Raw genomic sequence first — 18,529 nt, forward strand, 5'->3', positions numbered from 1 at the left:
GATAATTTTGACAAAATTTTTACTATGAAAATGGCTTAATGTTTATCTAAGTGGTAAGTATTGTCTAAACCCTATGATTTCTAACGAAATATATCATAGCTTGTGTCATAAAGGTGATGAATGCAGCCTTTTAAAAATGAAAAATGGCTGCCATAGTCCCTTATCTTAATATGTAAAATTTGAATGGGGAAAGATAATTTCCACAAAGAAACATATTGCAGCCATTTTGAAATTTAAATATAGCATTTATCACCTAAATAACATAAGAAATGATCCATTTGGTTAGAAATCATATTTTCAGACGATATTTCACTCATACATGCAACACCATTTAGTCAAGCAAACCAAATTCTGTTAAAATTATATGTTCCCATTCACAAAGTACATAATAGGCCTACCGTTAGGGCCTGTAGCGGCCATTTTGACTTTCAAAATACATTAATTATCACCTACCTGGCAGTGAGAATGAATGATATATCTTGTTAGAAATTATGTTTTCAGACAATATTTTACTCTTAAATCACAATTATATGCATGTTATGGTGCTGACTCCTGTGAAAATTGGTTTCCCAGATCGATTGTACATAATACAGTCAATGTCTTTTGGCGGCCATTTTGAAAGTCAAAATACAATATTTAACACAAATATGAGACCCAAATAATATATTTCGTTGCAAATTATATTTGAAGACAGTATTTCACTAATTTACCACAATAAAATACGTTTTAGTGCTCACCTTGTGATTGTTTTTGTCCTCTCTCACATCGTAGATCATAATTTTAGGGCCTTTGGCAGCCATATTAAATATCAAAATACAGGGTTTATCACATACATGGCATGTTAAATAATAAATTTCGTTAACAATAATGTTTTTAGTCAGTATTCCACTCGTTTATCTTAACAAAATGCATTTTAGTGCTCACTCTTGTGATTTTTGTGTGTCACCATTCACATTGTACATAGCATTAGGGCTTTTGGAGGCCATTTTGAATATAGAAATACAGGATTTATCACATAACTGACACAAAAAATTATTTATATCGTTAGCAATAATGTTTTCAGACATTGCTTCACTCATAGATCATAATTACTTGCATTTCAGTGCTCAATTTTGTACAAATTTATTTTCCCTATTCATATTGTACAGGGGTCTATGATGGCGGCCATTTTGATATCGAGAAAATAAATATTTTGACAAAAATCATTTTTTCAAATATTATTTCACTCCGGCAGCACAATTGCATGTACTTTATATAGCCAATGTGTGGACAATTTTATGATTTTCATGGGTAATTTGAATATTTGGCGGCCATATTGGATTTTGCCAATTTGCAGAAAATGCTCAAGGTTACACGAGTGGCATCATTCAGATTCGGAATCAGCACCCTCGAATTGACAAGAAACCATCAAAAAACATTGTATATATAAAAAAACAAGGTTCGACCCCTTCTATCCTGGACTAATAGACCTTCATCCAAAATATATAATGTAATACAATCTTATGAGAATTACATTTATTCACAAAATCCCATATGACATGTAAATGAGTCACAAATTTGGAATACATTGTGTTTAAAGTAGGTTACTTGATATTCTTCATAAAAGATTGCAAACCTTCATTATTTCATTTTACTTTAAATCAAGGTAAATTTCAAAGAACATTAACATATGCTACTGTATAACTTGGGGAAATAACTATAAAAAAACCCCATAAAAACCATGATCTAAATGTCAATACAATCAACAAATCTTAGTAATTCCTGGTTGATAATACAAGTAGTCTAGGATAACTTACAGAAAATATATCTTCAAAATAATGTGTGAGTCACAAATTTATGGTCAGAAATTCATGCATTGACAAGAATTGCATCCTCGCGCCATATTGAAGTATCTATTTAAACAAATCTGGAAGGTCTATGCAAATGATACCCAAGGGAAATATCATCTCTATCAATATTTGGTTCCCTGTCTCCATTCTGTTAGCTCTTAGCAGGAAAAAAATGAGGTCTTAACATCAATTGACAATGTTTGACAATAAGTATTGAGGATGATATATCACCAAATCAAGGTTTTAACAGCTGGCAGAAATTAGTTACATGTATCTAAATATGCTTCCCCATTAATAGACTATAAGAAAATTGTCAAACCTTAGTAAGTTAACCTAATAAAAAAGACCTAGCTGTTGAAATGTAACAAATACAAACTGGTGTCATCTAGTCAAACAAAATTCATGCACATACATATACATGCAAAATGTTTCTAAAACTAGTTGTAAACATACATTCTTTTTCTCAAAATAATTATCTTTATTAAATAGACAATAGAAATGAATTTTAGCAATTCAAGTAAAAATTTCTCTGCTATTCAAATTCTCAGCCTCTTACATTGCAGTAAAATAAAACATTTTAAAATAAAACAAAATTCAATATACATATACATGTATACATTAAAATATATATCTTTAATCATATATTTTTTTAAAGTAAGCTAGATGGATTTTCTTCTGCTCACACTAAAAATTTATGCCTCTGACATTGCCAAATCAGATTTTATTTTCAAATAATGACCTCTCACCTTTGACTTTTGATCTTGTGACCCAAGATTAAACTAATAATATATGCATACTTGGACCATGGATCCTACTAGAACTTGGATAAAGTTTGAAGTTATAATCCATCAATCGGTTATTTATTGCAAGAATGAAAACAGGATGGGCAAACGGACAATCCGAAAACATAATGCCTCTGACTGTGGGGGTGGTGGGAGGCATAGAAAACTTCTTATAAAAATGCAATTATACTAAGTCAGATGAAATGTCTAAAATTGTATAAGACAACACATTTGCAGTGACAAAGAATATTTGCCTTATTTTGAAGTGTTCTTTATACAGGTTTTAATTGTTGACAAATTAATAAATTGATGGCAAACTGTTTTTCAAAAGCTGAAAAATAAAATGATTGTTGGAATGTATCTCAATATTGCACAGCAGTTTTAAATACTGTTTCTTTTTTTCAAGGCTAAAAATAATGGAACTTCGAACATCATACTTCTTAATAAATTATAAATTCTAGAATATAAATTCTCCATAAAATCCTGTAGATTTCAATAAGCATGATGTTCCAAAGATCATAATGGCTCCTATTTGCAATGCATGTTTTACTCTACCTGATTTTATTTTAATGTTTTATAAACCAAATATTACTGCACTTTTCTCCTTAATATTAACACAAATATGATGATAAACAGCATTAGATAATTATGATTAAATAATATCAAGATGAAAAATGTTGAATTCTATCAGCTAATATAATAGTACTCTAAACACGTATACAAACCAAATAAATAGCTTTCAGAAAAAGTAAGTACAGAGCAATTCAGAAAAAGGAAACATTAAATGTAATAGATTAGAAAATCATGACACATGTAGTTTCATAGCTAAAAGAGGATATTGTAATGTATATCATTTTGTCATATTATACAATGGAATGTTTAAATCAGGCAATACCATGAATACGTGCGACCCTGTCCATGAACTCCATGACCCCTTGCCTAACCTGATCATTGGTCACATGACATATGAGCTGGTTGATACAAGGGAAGATGGCTGGAAGGAATGCGCTGAACTGTTCATCAGGTAGAAGCTGTAGAAGCTTCAACATGGTGCCTAGCATGTTGCCCCATGTCTGCATCTGAGCCTCGCTGTCTTGCAGGATGGACGACTTCTGTTCTTCCTGGATCTGTTTCCGGCGCTGGCGCTCCACGGGAGTCAACGTTGCTGCTGCTTCCTTGGCTTTGATGCGGCCGTACATCTGCTCCTTGAAGGTGGGCTTCTTGACGAAGACAGAGCGGGAGTGGTGGAGTTTACGCTTCTTGTACTCCTGCATGAGGCTCTTGATAGCCTTCTTAGTGGCTACCGTGTAGACCTGCCCTTCCTCTTCTCCGCTGCTTCCTTGGCGGAGCATCTTCTCTCTGTTGGTCTTACGCTGTTCAATCACATTGACCTCCTGTTCCCTGACCTCACCATTAACCTCTGAGCCATACTTGACATTAGGAGTCCAATGAGATGCAAATTTGAAACCTTTGGCTCTTGGAAGACTGCTTCTGTGTTGCCTACTTGGCTTTGGCTCACCATTTGCTTCTCTTTCCTTGTCATCCTCCTCATCATCATCGATGTCACCGTCAGACAGAGGATCATCCTCAAGTTCAAAGGTGAACATCCTATCCCGGCTATCATCAGGGGATGTAGTAGGTGCCACCAAGAAAAAGAGAGCCATGTCTGAAGATAGAGGGGCATCATTCTTACCACAATTAGGGACAACATGCAGCTGGATAAAAGAGGCACAGACATCGTTACATATACCATGAAGTCGCTTTATCAGCCAATCAAGATCGTCAACAGAACTCGGATGAAAGGTTAAGTCACATTTCAGCTGCAAGTTGTCTACACTGCTGACACTATCCCTACTCTGCAGAGTTGCTGATCGCTGACGAGAGTTATCATTTTGTGATGCAGCACTTGGTGTCGTCTCTTCTTCCGGAGCAGTGTCCCCTTCTCCAAATTTCGTGGGATGTTCAGGTATACCCTCATTCCGGCACAGAGCCCTGATGATCTCCTTGATATGGGAGGCTTCCATCTTATTCCGAGGTGTGTGGTGGCAGAGTTCCAGGAGTGTGTGAAGGTAGAAGGTGAAGCTCATTGCACCTTGCCAGTACAGGTTTGCTGCAACCTCAAACCTGGATACCTTTTGCAGAAGGAACTTCAACCCTGGCCTGCTGTTGAACTCGCAGGCAATCTGGTACGACTGGATAAAGCACTCAAGAAGAAGGGACAGGTTTCGAGGTGAGAGATACGCAAGGAGACCAGGTAAAGATGAGTCAAATGGAGGTACCTTACTGGAGTTGGTAGTGGGTGAAGTTGGGCAGTCTGTCCCATCATGAGGGCTTAGCTTTGATGGCAGACTTGTAGTGGAGATTGCAGTGTGTTCACCAGAGACTTGAATCTCTGATCCATGGAGGAGGATTGTACCTAGAGTCTGGATCAGCAACTGATGCGCCAACAATCCAAGGACTATTCCACGGAAAGACACTCTGCAGAAAAAAAGAGAAATGGTTGTAAAAGAAATGCAGGCTTTCTTATTCAACTGTTCAGACATGTATATCAAAAGGAGTATCAAGCAGGGGGGGGGGGTAGGAATGTTGCAAGGATAAAAAAAAATAGCACAGCTAATTTATCACACAAATTGTACAACAAATTAGTTCACATGAAAGAAATTTCATTAATAAAAAAACAAGTTATAGATATTTGATAATCTTTTCCTATTATAGACCTGAATATATCAAAGTTAATCTGTACAATTCCATCATTACCTGTTGCTTGCGAAATATGAAGTAGAGGACAATAATTTCAGTCAGAGATTAGGATAATTCTGAGGGCTAGTAATTACATTACCTTGATTTTATTTGGTCAATGCTTGTAGTGAGGTCCATATCAGGAGGATAGATGATAAATATGAACGACCTTGGGTCATCCTCTGAGGTCATATCCATGGAAACTGGTCGCTGGCATTCTAAGAGGAACACCTACATGTAACAGAGAAAGCCATTGATTTTATATTTACACCACAATCTCATAATATAAAGAATTCTACAAAAACCATGACCATGCTCTCTGTCTGATATGGTGAGCAATTTTCTGCCTTTGTTTTAAAATTCCAATCTGAAATACTGATCATAATCAATGTTACATGTATATTCAACCAAAGTCATGAGCAGCTAATTAAGAATGAAAGCATTGGTAAGACCAAGAGTCCCAACAACCTAATTAACAATTCAATTCATGTAATCATCATTTAATGTAGATTTATTGCCTTGTGTTTAGGAAGACATATCTGAGCAATGGGTTCACCTGTTGGGCAAGTTGCTGCAGTCTAAGGTACTCCATATCTGTGACATCCTTGCGGGCAGCGACCTTCACAGGACAGACATCTCCCATGAAATCATCAGATCCTGGCTGGAAGCAGGACATCAGCTGCCTGATACTTCGAAGACTTGTTGCCACAGCTCGTTGCATGCCATTACATGCCACCGTCCACATGTCATGGGTAAAACTGGGACCAGCACTCAGCAACAGATGTCTGTGATGGTGTTTACGAAAATAAACGTCAATGAGCCATTCATATCGCATCAATGTCTTCAATATTGGTAGAAAAATAAATTCTAGTGCTGAATGTTGAGGAAAAAACAAATTTATGGAAATTAGATGCATCTAGTTACATATTCATTGATATCTTGTTTACAAATTAAGTATGAAGGAAAATCATTTTTAAAAGCATTATTATGGTTGTATAGTCAAAGAAGATTCCCTTGAATAATATTTCCAAACTGTCAAATGTGCTTGTAAAGGTTGGTATATTTTATCTAAACTTGAATACATATATTTGGGAGAACCTACCTGATACAAGAGCACCCTAGCCTAGCCACTGATTCATTGGACTGCCCTATGCATTCTACCAGGATATCCAGCAACTGCTTCAGCATCAGGCATCGACCATTTATCGGTGGCAGCGGTGGGATATCCCCGTCTCTATTACCATCAGACTGTGAGTTACACGTTTCCTGGGTGGTGTTTCCTTGGGTCAGGTGTTCTACCACCAGGTCAGTAGCCAGGCCACATGCCTGCTTGAAGTTGGCCGTAGTGGCATCCCAAGTGGAATGGACATGGCGGTTGCGACGCACCCAAGAGTGCATCATGGGCAGGAGGAGCTCAGTCACGGCGTAGACACCGAACATAGGCCCTAATTTCAGAGAGAAAGTGAAAAATACAGATGGATAGAGTAGGTAGAGTGAAATATCAACCTTTCATCTAGAACTTATCAGACTTCTACTGTTTCTTTCATTTTCTGCTTCATTTAAAATCATACCATACATCAAGAAGCCCTTTGAATGTCCTAACTTCTTACCAGGATTCATGCCATAAATCTTAAATCTGAAATATCAATGTTTTTCTCATTATTCCAATCTAAATTTTACTGTATGTTTTATTTTCTGTTTCACTTAAAATCCATCTGAACATTAGAGAGGAATACCCATTTTCATTTATTAAAATTCTTACCAGGATGTACTGCCATAGATCTAAGTAGTTCAAAGAGTAGTTCCAAAGTAGGAGGTTGATATCTTCTAGGACATAGAGCCACTGCTCCTGTCAAACCTTCCAGTAAAAGGAACCAGACCCGGATGATTCCAGTGTAGTCATCTACTGATTCCATGGCGATAGGCTGGAAGAGTTCATCATCCAAACCCAGAGAGGACAATCCTCCATGCCTTGGGGACGTAGGAGAACTTGGAAGAGGAAAGGACCTAGACAAAAAGGGGGAAAATAAACAAAAGCCACTCTTAATTATGCTGTGACTAAACCAATAGTAATATTTCAAGTTAATAAAATTGATAACTTCTTCAACCTGTGGAACAATGGGAATTGGCTGATGCACAGTTTAAATTTATTCATTTTCAGGTTACCATGTCCTCTTTCCAATTGTATTGGCCTGGAAAAATAAATAAAATTAGATCATATGCATATTTCAGGAGCATGAAATTGATGAATTCGATGGTGTGAAGGATTGACATATCATTGTAACTTACCTTTGAGGTGATAATTCCCCTGGAGGAAAACTCTCTCTAGCCACCAGCCTGATGGAATGCGCTCCCCTGAACATAGGGCAGGAGGGCATCTGATGAATAGAGGCAAGAATCTTGTGGCATCGATGAAGGTAATTGAGAGCAGGGAAGCAGAGGTCAAAGACACCGTAGGTCATCGGGGGTCGTTGCCGTGGGGATGAGGGCTTGGTTGGAGAGGTGCCAATGTCACCTTCATCGGCCTCACTGCTGGTTTCTGATATACCCGCATTGCCTTAAAAATAAATTTATAAAAAACACATGCATTTAATTCACAGTTAAAGCATGTGACTGATAATCACATTAAAGGGGATACATGTATGTCAAATAGACACCAACAAACATTCAACTACACAATTATGCATTTTGAATACTGTATGCGTCTTCATACCAGTAAATTTTAATAAGTTACAAAAAACTACATATCACACATAATGGGGGAATTTTCATTAAATAAACATTGAGATTTTATATTTCTTCATATCTACCTGATGATACATGTATGTTCCTTAACCCTATCTTAACTGGGCTATTTCGGACCAGTATATACTGGGGGGGGGGGGGGGTCAATTTGACCCCCCCCCCAGATCTCGGCCACTGATTGCGTAATCGCCGCGAAAATTTGCAAGCGCGTAGAGCCGGATTTAAACTACATGTACAAGAGTGTATAGTAAAATTTTCAATTTTTTTTAATAATATTTTTTATTAATTAATTATGCAAATAAGCATATGAAATTTGCCATAAATTTGGTGTTTTGTGTATTTGCCTTTAACTCAATTTATATAGCTAGTAGAATGCTAATTTTTGGTGGGAGTATCAATTATTACATTTCTAACAAATATCTACAAAAAAATAGCAAAAGTATAATTAATTTCTTATGTATTTCTTTGTTTTTTCAAGCCTTTGTTTTTTATTGTTTTTCCCGATGAACTTTGTCCAGGACCCTTTTGCGATCATAAATAGCATAAAATAAATCAAATTAAACCGACAAAACTAAAAATAATCATACATTTATGATTTTTGGTTGAAAAACACAATTTGCATTGACTTTTTACACGGAATCACGTTTTTGAGCAATTTCTGGTCTGACATGCACTTACAAAACCTTGCGTAATTTTGAAACTGCGTACCCGGGCGTCGCAAATTTGGTCTCAAAAGATGCGCAAGACTTGAAAGTAAAAAGTCAGTGAGTGGCGCAGTAAAAAAAATTCGTGCGACGGCGTAGTGACAAAATTTGTTGAGGGGGGGGGGTCAAATTGACCCCCCAGTTTAATAAGGGTTAAAGGGATGGTCCAGGCTGATATTTCTATCTGAATAAATACAGTAAAATTCACAGAGCAAAATGCTGAAAATTTGATCAAAATCGGATCACAAATAACGAAGTTATTGAATTTTTTAAAATTGCATTATTCCGGTGAAACAGTTCTAGGCAAGTCTTTATGAATATTGATATTAGGTGGACTGATGATGTCATATACCCACTTGTTCTTTTGTATTTTATTATATGAAATCAGGTTTATTCAAATTTTTTCTACCAAGAACTAAAACAATTGGATTGACAACTGATCAAGTGCATTAGTTATTTATTGCCGCAACTTATTTCATCATAACGGAGACACATCATTTACACATGTATGGAAAAATGAAACATTCAGGACTTCATGTAATAACATAAGAAAAAAGAAAGTGGGGATGTGACATTATCAGCCTACCTAATGAATATTCATGATGATAAGCATATAACTATTTTCACACAATATTTATAAATTTTAAAATTCAATAACTTTGTTATTTGTTATCCGATTTTGATGAAATTTTCAGCATTTTGCTCTGTGAATTTTACTCTATTTATCTAGATATAAATATCTTCCGCCCGGACCATCCCTCTATCTCCAATATATTTTGTACAGATGGATCTGCTTCATTCATTGTTTAAAAGAGTGGTGATTTCTTTTTTAAAAATAATTTCTTACAATATTCTTAATCTTTAAAATAAATTGCTGAGTTTGAACCCAAATATCAATAATCAAAGAAAATCAAACTCACTTCCACCCCTGACAAATTTCAGAAGACACAGTATGCAGTCAATGGCAGCATTGGCAAAGACAGTCACGTTATCAGTATTGAGGAATGCTTCAAAGACATTGCAGACCGGGGCAAGCGGATGCTCTGCCCTGTCTGGTGAATCATCCGATTCATGGTGCTGATGCGGCTGCATGCGTACTGCCCGTAGAGCTCCAAACAAAGGACGCCAGCCAGACTTGATGTTTGAAAAGGACCCCTCAACGAGCTCACATATTGAGGAAACCACCTACCAAGGGCAAGGATAATGTGATTGCTTGTGTGAAACTCTGGCCATTCTTATCAATCAATGAATATTGTTAATATAATTTTTATTGCTTATGCTACATTTATGTCTCTTTTTTTTTAAAATCATGACAGAAATCTGGGCTTCATCCAGCAATGATGAAGAATAAAGCAAGGTGTGAACATATTTTTAACATATATGGTGGACAAATGTATGGCATTTGTAGGCTTCAAATTAGACCACATGGTCTATCTTGAAAAAATTTCCTGAAAAGTGGTACTCACAAATACCTACACACACTCACTCCCATCCTTTCATTGAGCATATTTTCTCCAGGAATGAAAAAAAAAGATGCTTACAGAATTCAGAGTGAGTACATAATTAAAAGATCATGCTCATTTTCAAGAAAGATCTGATAGTATTAATAGTGTGAAGCGATCTACTGCCCCAAATCAAGTTTCTACACAAGGAGAAAAAATATGAAGTAGAGCACTACAAATCGAACTAAAATCTATTATAATTTCATGATACATTTTACTTAATCAAGTTATGTGCATATAATTATGCTTCCCATACAAGTAATTCAAACCCAGTTTGACTCAAGTAATTGTACAACCATGCTGAGAGAGAGAGAGAGAGATGAAAATTAAGTATGGCTATTACCTGATCTTGGACATCACCGTCACATAGTTCCAGTCTAAGAAGACTTTCAAAGGGTTTCAGTAGAGCCTCATGGAAGTTAAAGTGAGGTAACTCCTGACTGGACATCATAACCTCTGTAAGGACATCATGGATGATGTCAATGGCTCGCTTGGACACATGCCGATCTTTGTGGCAAGCAGCCTGAAGAAATGAAAAAAAAAACTACATGTATGCACACTTTATATGGCTTTGAGTGCAGACAAGGAAATTTGACACACGATGATAGACATTATCATTGCTTAAAAATTTCAGGTAGGTCTCAAACAATAGGTTGGACATACTAGAATTGCCCCAAAGCACTGAATTGAAGGTAAATATTTTAATGAATGAAATCTACATGAGTTGTTTTTTAAGATTTAATACAAATAAATTTATGAATTTTGTGCAAGATTTGCCCTATATCCAGAATAAAGGCAAAATCAGTGGTAAATCACAGATAATTAGAAGACTGCTATGAGGTAACTAATAAGCGTACTCTCAAACGAGAAAGCTTGTGATGGTGTAATTTTGATTTTAGCATATCAGTATAAACATTCAAAACCCTGAAAAAAAATGTTACATCTTATGTCATAAAATTGGATTGCAGCAGATTATATACAACTGCAGTGTGAGGCAAGCTCTATAAACAAAAACATTCCTTGACATCTCAATCACAATAACATTGATTGTGCGGCAACGACAATGTCCCGCCAGTTCAGACGAGCTGAAGAAGCGTCCTGGATCGGACGTGAAACTGTTCTCTGTTTCAAACCAGAAAGTCCAGATGATCAGATTTATTTCTATTTGTAATTTGATCAAATACATAACTCTACAACCATCACCTGCCTACCACACCTCTAAGCACTGTTTAACTCATTGGTTACAGAAACTGTGCGATCCCTGTACAAAGTCTACAGGAACAAGAAAATTAGTAGTCAAAGAGTTAATGTGTACCTCTATGAGATGAGGGGCGACTAGACTCCATGCCTGCATCATGTGTATAATGGGACGACTAGGATGCCTCACGCACTTGAGAATCACATCCCCTAGCCTGAACAGCAGCAATGAAGTCTCTGCCTTCCCCACCGTTGGGAGTGACTTACTGGGTGATGTAGGAGCGATCATGCTGTGGTCACCAGCAAGGGGGTGACCAGCTGTATCCAACCCCATGGGTCCGATGCCCTCGGTAGATGGGATGGGTTGGGAGCAGCGGTACAGCTGGGCCTGGGATGCAAGACGTAGCTCTCGCAAGAAACCTAGTAAGGCCTGGAGGTTGAGACTAGATGCAGCATCATCAAAGAGCCTGAGGAATGGAGTATGAAATATATCAAAGGTAGATATTTGTTTCACAATCAAGTGTGTGTCTCATGAAGGTTCATGTAAGTGAAGTTCACTGACAAATTTGCTCTCAACAAATCATGTGTAATCATTTCAGTAGCTTATAACAGCTATTGGTGAAAATCTCTTGACTATTGGTTTCATGAAATCCTTCCCTCCAATCCCTTGTATTCATGTATGTAGTGCTCAAGGTTTTCACTTGTGAGTTTTCTATACTGGCCAATACTAGTATTGAGAAGCATATCATGCATTGTTATTTTGTGGCTGTATTTGTAAATGTGGTCAGTTGGCCAAAATCTGCTCTTTTCCTACTAGTCTAATTTGATTATAAGGAAAGACTAATGAAGATGCATAGAAAATCAATGATGATTTTGGCAAAGCTATCACACACAAAATCATTACAATATCAATAGCAATATAGACAGGAATGGGAATTGTACATTTTCACATTGTTTCCTAGGATCAGCATCAAAAGCTGACATCAACCAACATTATCTACATATATATTGTGATATAAGGGATTTGAAAATACAAGAATCCATCATCAGCCTTGCTCACCTGTCTACTCCTGCAGATAGTCCACAGACAACTTTGGCAGCCTTGGCCACACTGAGCAGTCCTCCCTTAGCAGACCCAATCTCAAACCCTAACTCTTCCATCTCCTTCTTGATGAACTCCTGCACATCAATGCCCGATGATGATGGAGGCGGAGCTTGAGCGACTGGTGGAGGGGCTACTGGGACATGGGCCGACATGTACGGAGGAATCAGATCAAGCTCGTCCGACATGGCCTCCTCCAGGGGTTCAATTGACCGAGTGGATTCTTTGACGTTTGGCAACGGGGTGACTGAGGGTTGAGCATCGGTGCTGCTGAATTGAGTGTGTTCGAGTTGTGAGACAAAGGCACAGCATCTGTTGAAGAGTCAAGATAAAGACTCATAATCACTCCGATCAAGGAACAAAGTTGCCCACTAACAAAGTGAACACAGCTACAACGTATGATACAGGTAGTTCCTGTGACTTCTATTACAGACTAACAACTTTCTCTTGGACAAATGAGTACAGCAATATAGGATACTGGGACTTCTATTACAGACAAGACTGCAGTAAACATTGCTGTTTGTCATTGTTGTTTGATAAAGGTGTGGATTCTTACCTGAAGACATGACCCCAGCATTCCGCCGAGTGGCTACCCATCTCAAGACCCATAGAAAGCAGTGCATCCATACTGAGAACATGGGCAGCATGAAGCCTCATCCCCTGTCCCTTGCCTAGCTTCCCCCTAAGGCTTGCCATCCTGGATGATGTCTCTGTACTATTGGTGTCAGGAGTGGGATTGTCACTTGCACAGGAAGCCTCGCTCAGCTGGGCGAAGACAGCCGCACAACGCGTCTGGAGGCCTAAAAGTAGGATCAGTCAGGAATGAAATGGTACAAACTCAATGAGCATAAGGTCTAGGAATGAAATATACACTTTCTGGGATAGGATATGGACTATCAATTCATGACAGTTGCAAAATGGGAGAGGGAGCCCACATATCTAAAAATTTATGATAAATCTGTACACAGTTAACTAGGCTGGTTGGAAAAATTCAAAAAAAGAAATATTGGCTAAAGTAAAAGGCCACAACAATTAGTTCAAATTAATTGTCATTATAAATTTCTACTGAATATGACATAATTTAAATTCTGGCACTTTTGGTATAAAGTTACATGTGCTTACAGACAGTAACCCTGTGTCACCAGATCATTCTTCTTTTCCATTTTTCACTACTATTGAATTTGAAGACTAGGTTGTATTGTAGGTAGTGAAAGGATATCAGGGGAGTACTCTATGAAGCCTTTCATCAGTGAATTTCATTAACACATTTTCTTAGGATTTCGGTATCTTATGGTAAATAGCCAGTGAAAATCCCTGAATATTTGATTTCATGAAAGGCTACCCAGCTTTCCCTTGAATTAGGCAATATTATCACAATGTATTCTCCTAGAATGTCCTGTCATGTGCATCATTCATCAACAGCCTTACTGCAGTCTTACCCAGAGTACAGCTGAGTTCTGCAGCCTTCCTGAGACCATCCAGACTAAGACAGATAGCATCTTTGTCCCTTGAGTTCTGTTCCTTACTGCTGCTTCCTTCACTCCCCAGTAGGAAGGCCAGGCCACCACCCTGGACTAGGGTGTGCTTGGAGGAGAGGGGTATGGACAGGATGGAGAGTATCCTACGCCAGAAGGTTGTCAGGAGCTCTCGGGCAAACACCTCACCTGAAATGGTGTATCAATGTAAGAGGTTGCTTGCAATGCAATTTAAGTCCCTTTTTTGTCAGATATTTTTTTCCAACTGGGAAGTATCATTGATGGCAGTGACCTTTTATGCTTATTAGAAAGATTCTGCCCCCCCCCTCCTGCTTAGTATCTTGGATTGGTCATGTAGTAAAGGTTAGAGTAATATAACATTATTATAGAAATACAATTAATTTAAACTCTGGTCTAAAATTTCCAGCTTGATTCACAAAAAACAGGGAGTAACCAATTATTGAGTAAGCAGTAGAAGGTATTTGTCGCCGGAGCAAATGCCATGGACCCGCTGAATATGGCATGCAGATGCATGTGCTCTTCAAGAAAGGACTACTCTCTTTACCAGCTTTCAAAAATGATCCTCAATAACAGAGCTTATATCGCTGGAACAATAGATGGATTAGAGTGGCATGATAAATATGTCAAGGCAAGATCATGGTAGGGACACCTACTTGACATGTAGCTGGCTCAATCAAGAGAAGGCTGCTCATAGGTGACTAAGAGTTGCTATGGCGACAATTGCACCAGGCTTTATTTCATCCAAGATATGGGTTTAGGGTTGTAGTATGGTTTTATGTTAGGTTTACGTTTAGGACAAGGTATAGAGTTAAATCCAGGGTTGAACTTGGTCATTCCATTAGTGTGTGGATCAATTGTCGCCGGAACAAAATGCCATGGAACCGCTGAATATGGCATGCAGATGCATATGCTCTTCAAGAAAGGGCTACCAGCAAAACAGGGACATGATATCACAAAGGCATTCTGTCAATACTTGTACATTCGGGGATCAAGTTGATAACCTGTGCCTTTTGGAATTACATCTGGACCCTTGGAGATGAATTACAGACATCGCTGTGTTTTTATCTCTTCTCTTTACTATCGAAATGTTACTTTTAGGCAATTCCATTTAATATGTTTATCCAATCCCCTATATGCAGGAACTTCCTGAAATGTGTAATGCTCTCACCTTATCATGGCTTTAGCAGTTCATGCAGGGGAGTAAGAAAGGGGGAAAGTCGGAGTCAGAGGTACAAATAGGTTGATTACTTTGGTATTGCCCTTCTTGACTAAAATGTGAACCATACCTGCTGACCCTTCTAGATTTGAGTTGTTGACTGGTAGCGTTTTAATCCCTTGATTGTAAGTAGGGGCATCATGAAGCATCTGACCTCCAAGCTCTTGACTTCCTAATCCATCAAGATCTGAAGAGAGGGGAAACAAAATATATTCAACATGATCTGGAACACTCCCTTGTGATGTTGTAAAATCCATTCTTTGGGTAGAGCAGGGCATCATCTAAAAAATAAATTTCAACAAACGTATCTTGTACTGCAACAAATTGTAGCTCTGAAGGAGGAAGGGGAGGTTTACTGTCTCAAATGCTTATCGAAGACGAGTAGAACTTATTGGATTGTACCAAAATGTTTGAAAATAATACCAATCAACAGGCAGATTTTCTTCACAGCTTTTGGATAAGTATATCATTTGATGTGTGCATTCATGACCCAACTTTTGATTTATCATGACAATGAAAATAGGACTGACTGAAGAACCGACTGTAGGTGACCTTTAGACATAATGCCTGCTGCACTGCACGAGTGGGCTAGGCATAAAAACCCCAATTGAAATGACAACATCTATATTCATCATCGTTCCTGTCAACGTTACTAACTACACCTACATCATCATCATCGTCATTATCATAATTATCCATTTTACCACTATCATCATTATCCTGAATCACCTCTAAAACGTTTCAACTAACCTGTCAGGATGGAGATAAGAGCCCGGTTACAGTATTCCATTGAAGGTTGGTAGCCTCCTTCCTCCAGAAGGTTCCTGGTTATAATAATCCTGTAAAGCTCACCCAGCCAACTGGCCGACAGGTACACCAATACCCCGCTGTAATGGACACTGTCAATGAATTGTTTCTGCAAATTCAAAATTCAAAATCCTCAGAAATTGGCACTGTTTGTTATAATGAGACAATGGTATTTTGAGAGAAAAAATGAGAGATTTTACTCTCTGTTTCACAATGTCATACTTAAGCACCTACGCAGTCATGATATTTAACACGCAAATCCAGAGCATAATCTGACAAAAGCAGTAGTGAAATTTAATGCAAGCATCTGAGGAGTTAAGAGATGGGAATTTTAGTTCAATTGCAATTTGAGTTTCATTTCAATCTATCGCAACTCATTGTAAAACAGTGCCCAGGTGGAGCAACAAGTATTTTCTCCTATATTTAAAAAACAACTTTATTCAACTAGAAAAGAACAAGGTGCCAGAGTACTGAACATAACTGTATGCAAGGAAGGGAATCATGAAAGTTAAGGTCTGTAATTTAATGCTATAAGGAGGTAACTCACCTGTGTCAGAGGTAGAGATGCAGGGTTCTGGTAATGATCACTTCTCACAAGCTTGAGATTGAGTAGCAAACAGGCGTAAGTAGCAACATAGATACCATCGGCATTGATGACTGGAGTCAGGTTCAACTTGTTGGATTTATCACCTTCTGCTTCAGACTTCTTCATGCTATACCCTACTCAGAGCAAGATAATTGGAAATATCATAAGAGCATTGTGCAGATTGGAGACATATCTAGGAAATGACACCCAGGGCTAGACAAATGCTGAAACTGAGCCCTTTTCTTGTTTCTGATTGCAGTTTATACCTCATTTTCCATTAAAAAACTTCAATTTTTTTTTGTTCAATTTAACTTTTGCCTTTGTTGCCCCCAAAGAGACACTCAAATACATGCCCCATAACATGTAACTCCAGGGATAGAAACTTCAAAGATGGATATACCTAAATCTACTTTATACATTAAATTTGAAACCTTTTCTTTCAACATAAGGAAACAGAGTCATGAAGATTCATGAATTTTAATTCCTTTGAACATATGAATTTTAGATGTTAGCATTGGTGACTTTCCATAGCTACATGTATCATTTATCAGTTTCTCTGTTTTTTTTAAATCAAATTAAATTAGTACGTATATGAGAAAAGTCGATGTATGTAATGTTGACTATACTTACCAATTACATATCTGGATGCAAACAGCTGAATAGCCTTATCAACATCGGTGACATCATCAATGGCAAGAAACCTTGGTAACATGGAGAGGAGAGCATCAGCAAAATCCTGGGCAGCTTCTTTCTCTTTCTTTGCAATGAGGAGAGCAGCCTGCCAAATAAATATTTGAAAGGAATATTGAAATGAGCTCAATTGAAATGTTTGATCATTGTAAGCCTAATTAAAGGCCTTTAGCAACCTTCAAAATCACTTTTATATTCTGTAACTTATTTAACATTAAAGAAGTGGATCTTTTCATGTTTTGGTCTGCAAATTACTTCAACTCGGGCGATTGTTCAACTTACATACAGAAGTTCAACTTTGGCAGACTTACATGTACCTGTATTTACAAGTAAACCTCATTTCATTTACCAATAAAACTTATTCTGCTTATTTCTTACACACTTATATATGGTGTTGCTCATATGTGAAGTAAATATAGAATGATTGAAAATAAGATTCTAACCTTTTCTGCAGCAGCTGAAGGGCTTCCTGGTAAAGATGATCCTTTAGCTTCTCCATCCTCTCCTTCTACCTTCACATCCTCTGAAGCTGATGCACTGGATTCAGGATGTTGGACACCATTCTTGATATCATCACCCTGAGAGATAAGTGGTGAGTCCTCCCCTAAATCTTCATCAGGCTCTTCGAGCTCCCTGCCATCACCTTCCTCTACAACCTCGCTGGTCTCGACTGCCTTTTCCTTCTCTTCTTCTTTTCCTTCCGCCTCCTTCCTGGTCTCATCCTGGCCCGCATCACCAGTACCATCATCCACTACCTCCTCCTCTGCATCATCATCGGCGGCAAAAGCAGCTGCAGCAAGTGCAACAGGATCCTCCTGGTCCACCACCTTGTCCTCCTCCTCCTCCTGGACCTCCTCTTCCTGCACTCCTTCTACCAATCCATCCCCATTATCACATCCTCCCCTTGGTGTGATAGGATCAACCTCCTGTAGATCACCATCTCCTTCCCTTTCTCCATCTCCATTCTGCACTGCGCCCCTTTCTAGACCTTCAACAGTCTGGTTCCCATCTCCCGTAGGTGATCTGTAGGCTCCAGCGAGTTCAAGGAGTGTCTTCTTCCGCTCTGGCTGGAAGTTGATATGAAGGTTTTCTGGTGTAAGGCAAGGTGGTCCATCTTCTTCTTGTTCCATTTCT

At 38.1% G+C, this 18,529-nt stretch overlaps 1 protein-coding gene across 4 annotated transcripts in view; it reads right to left on the reverse strand.

Moving 5' to 3' along the window:
* Positions 1–1,607: 1,607 nt before the first annotated feature.
* Positions 1,608–18,529, reverse strand: part of LOC129259163 (brefeldin A-inhibited guanine nucleotide-exchange protein 3-like) — a 36,084-nt gene continuing 19,162 nt past the window's right edge. For all 4 annotated transcript variants that reach the window (XM_064098099.1, XM_054897462.2, XM_054897460.2 and 1 more), the window contains 17 exons: positions 17,839–18,527; positions 17,336–17,483; positions 16,667–16,839; positions 16,063–16,228; positions 15,383–15,499; positions 14,040–14,264; positions 13,157–13,400; positions 12,559–12,912; positions 11,617–11,965; positions 10,645–10,824; positions 9,720–9,984; positions 7,640–7,907; positions 7,113–7,357; positions 6,453–6,795; positions 5,907–6,135; positions 5,451–5,581; positions 1,608–5,089 (listed from right to left, as the gene is read on the reverse strand). In XM_064098099.1, the coding sequence (XP_063954169.1) occupies positions 3,496–5,089; positions 5,451–5,581; positions 5,907–6,135; positions 6,453–6,795; positions 7,113–7,357; positions 7,640–7,907; positions 9,720–9,984; positions 10,645–10,824; positions 11,617–11,965; positions 12,559–12,912; positions 13,157–13,400; positions 14,040–14,264; positions 15,383–15,499; positions 16,063–16,228; positions 16,667–16,839; positions 17,336–17,483; positions 17,839–18,527 (5,720 nt within the window). In that variant the 3' untranslated portion in view covers positions 1,608–3,495. The remainder of the gene's footprint in view (positions 5,090–5,450; positions 5,582–5,906; positions 6,136–6,452; positions 6,796–7,112; positions 7,358–7,639; positions 7,908–9,719; positions 9,985–10,644; positions 10,825–11,616; positions 11,966–12,558; positions 12,913–13,156; positions 13,401–14,039; positions 14,265–15,382; positions 15,500–16,062; positions 16,229–16,666; positions 16,840–17,335; positions 17,484–17,838; positions 18,528–18,529) is intronic.

This window comes from Lytechinus pictus, chromosome 4, assembly GCF_037042905.1.
Source record: "Lytechinus pictus isolate F3 Inbred chromosome 4, Lp3.0, whole genome shotgun sequence".
In the NCBI taxonomy this organism is placed as follows: Eukaryota; Metazoa; Echinodermata; class Echinoidea; order Temnopleuroida; family Toxopneustidae; genus Lytechinus; species Lytechinus pictus.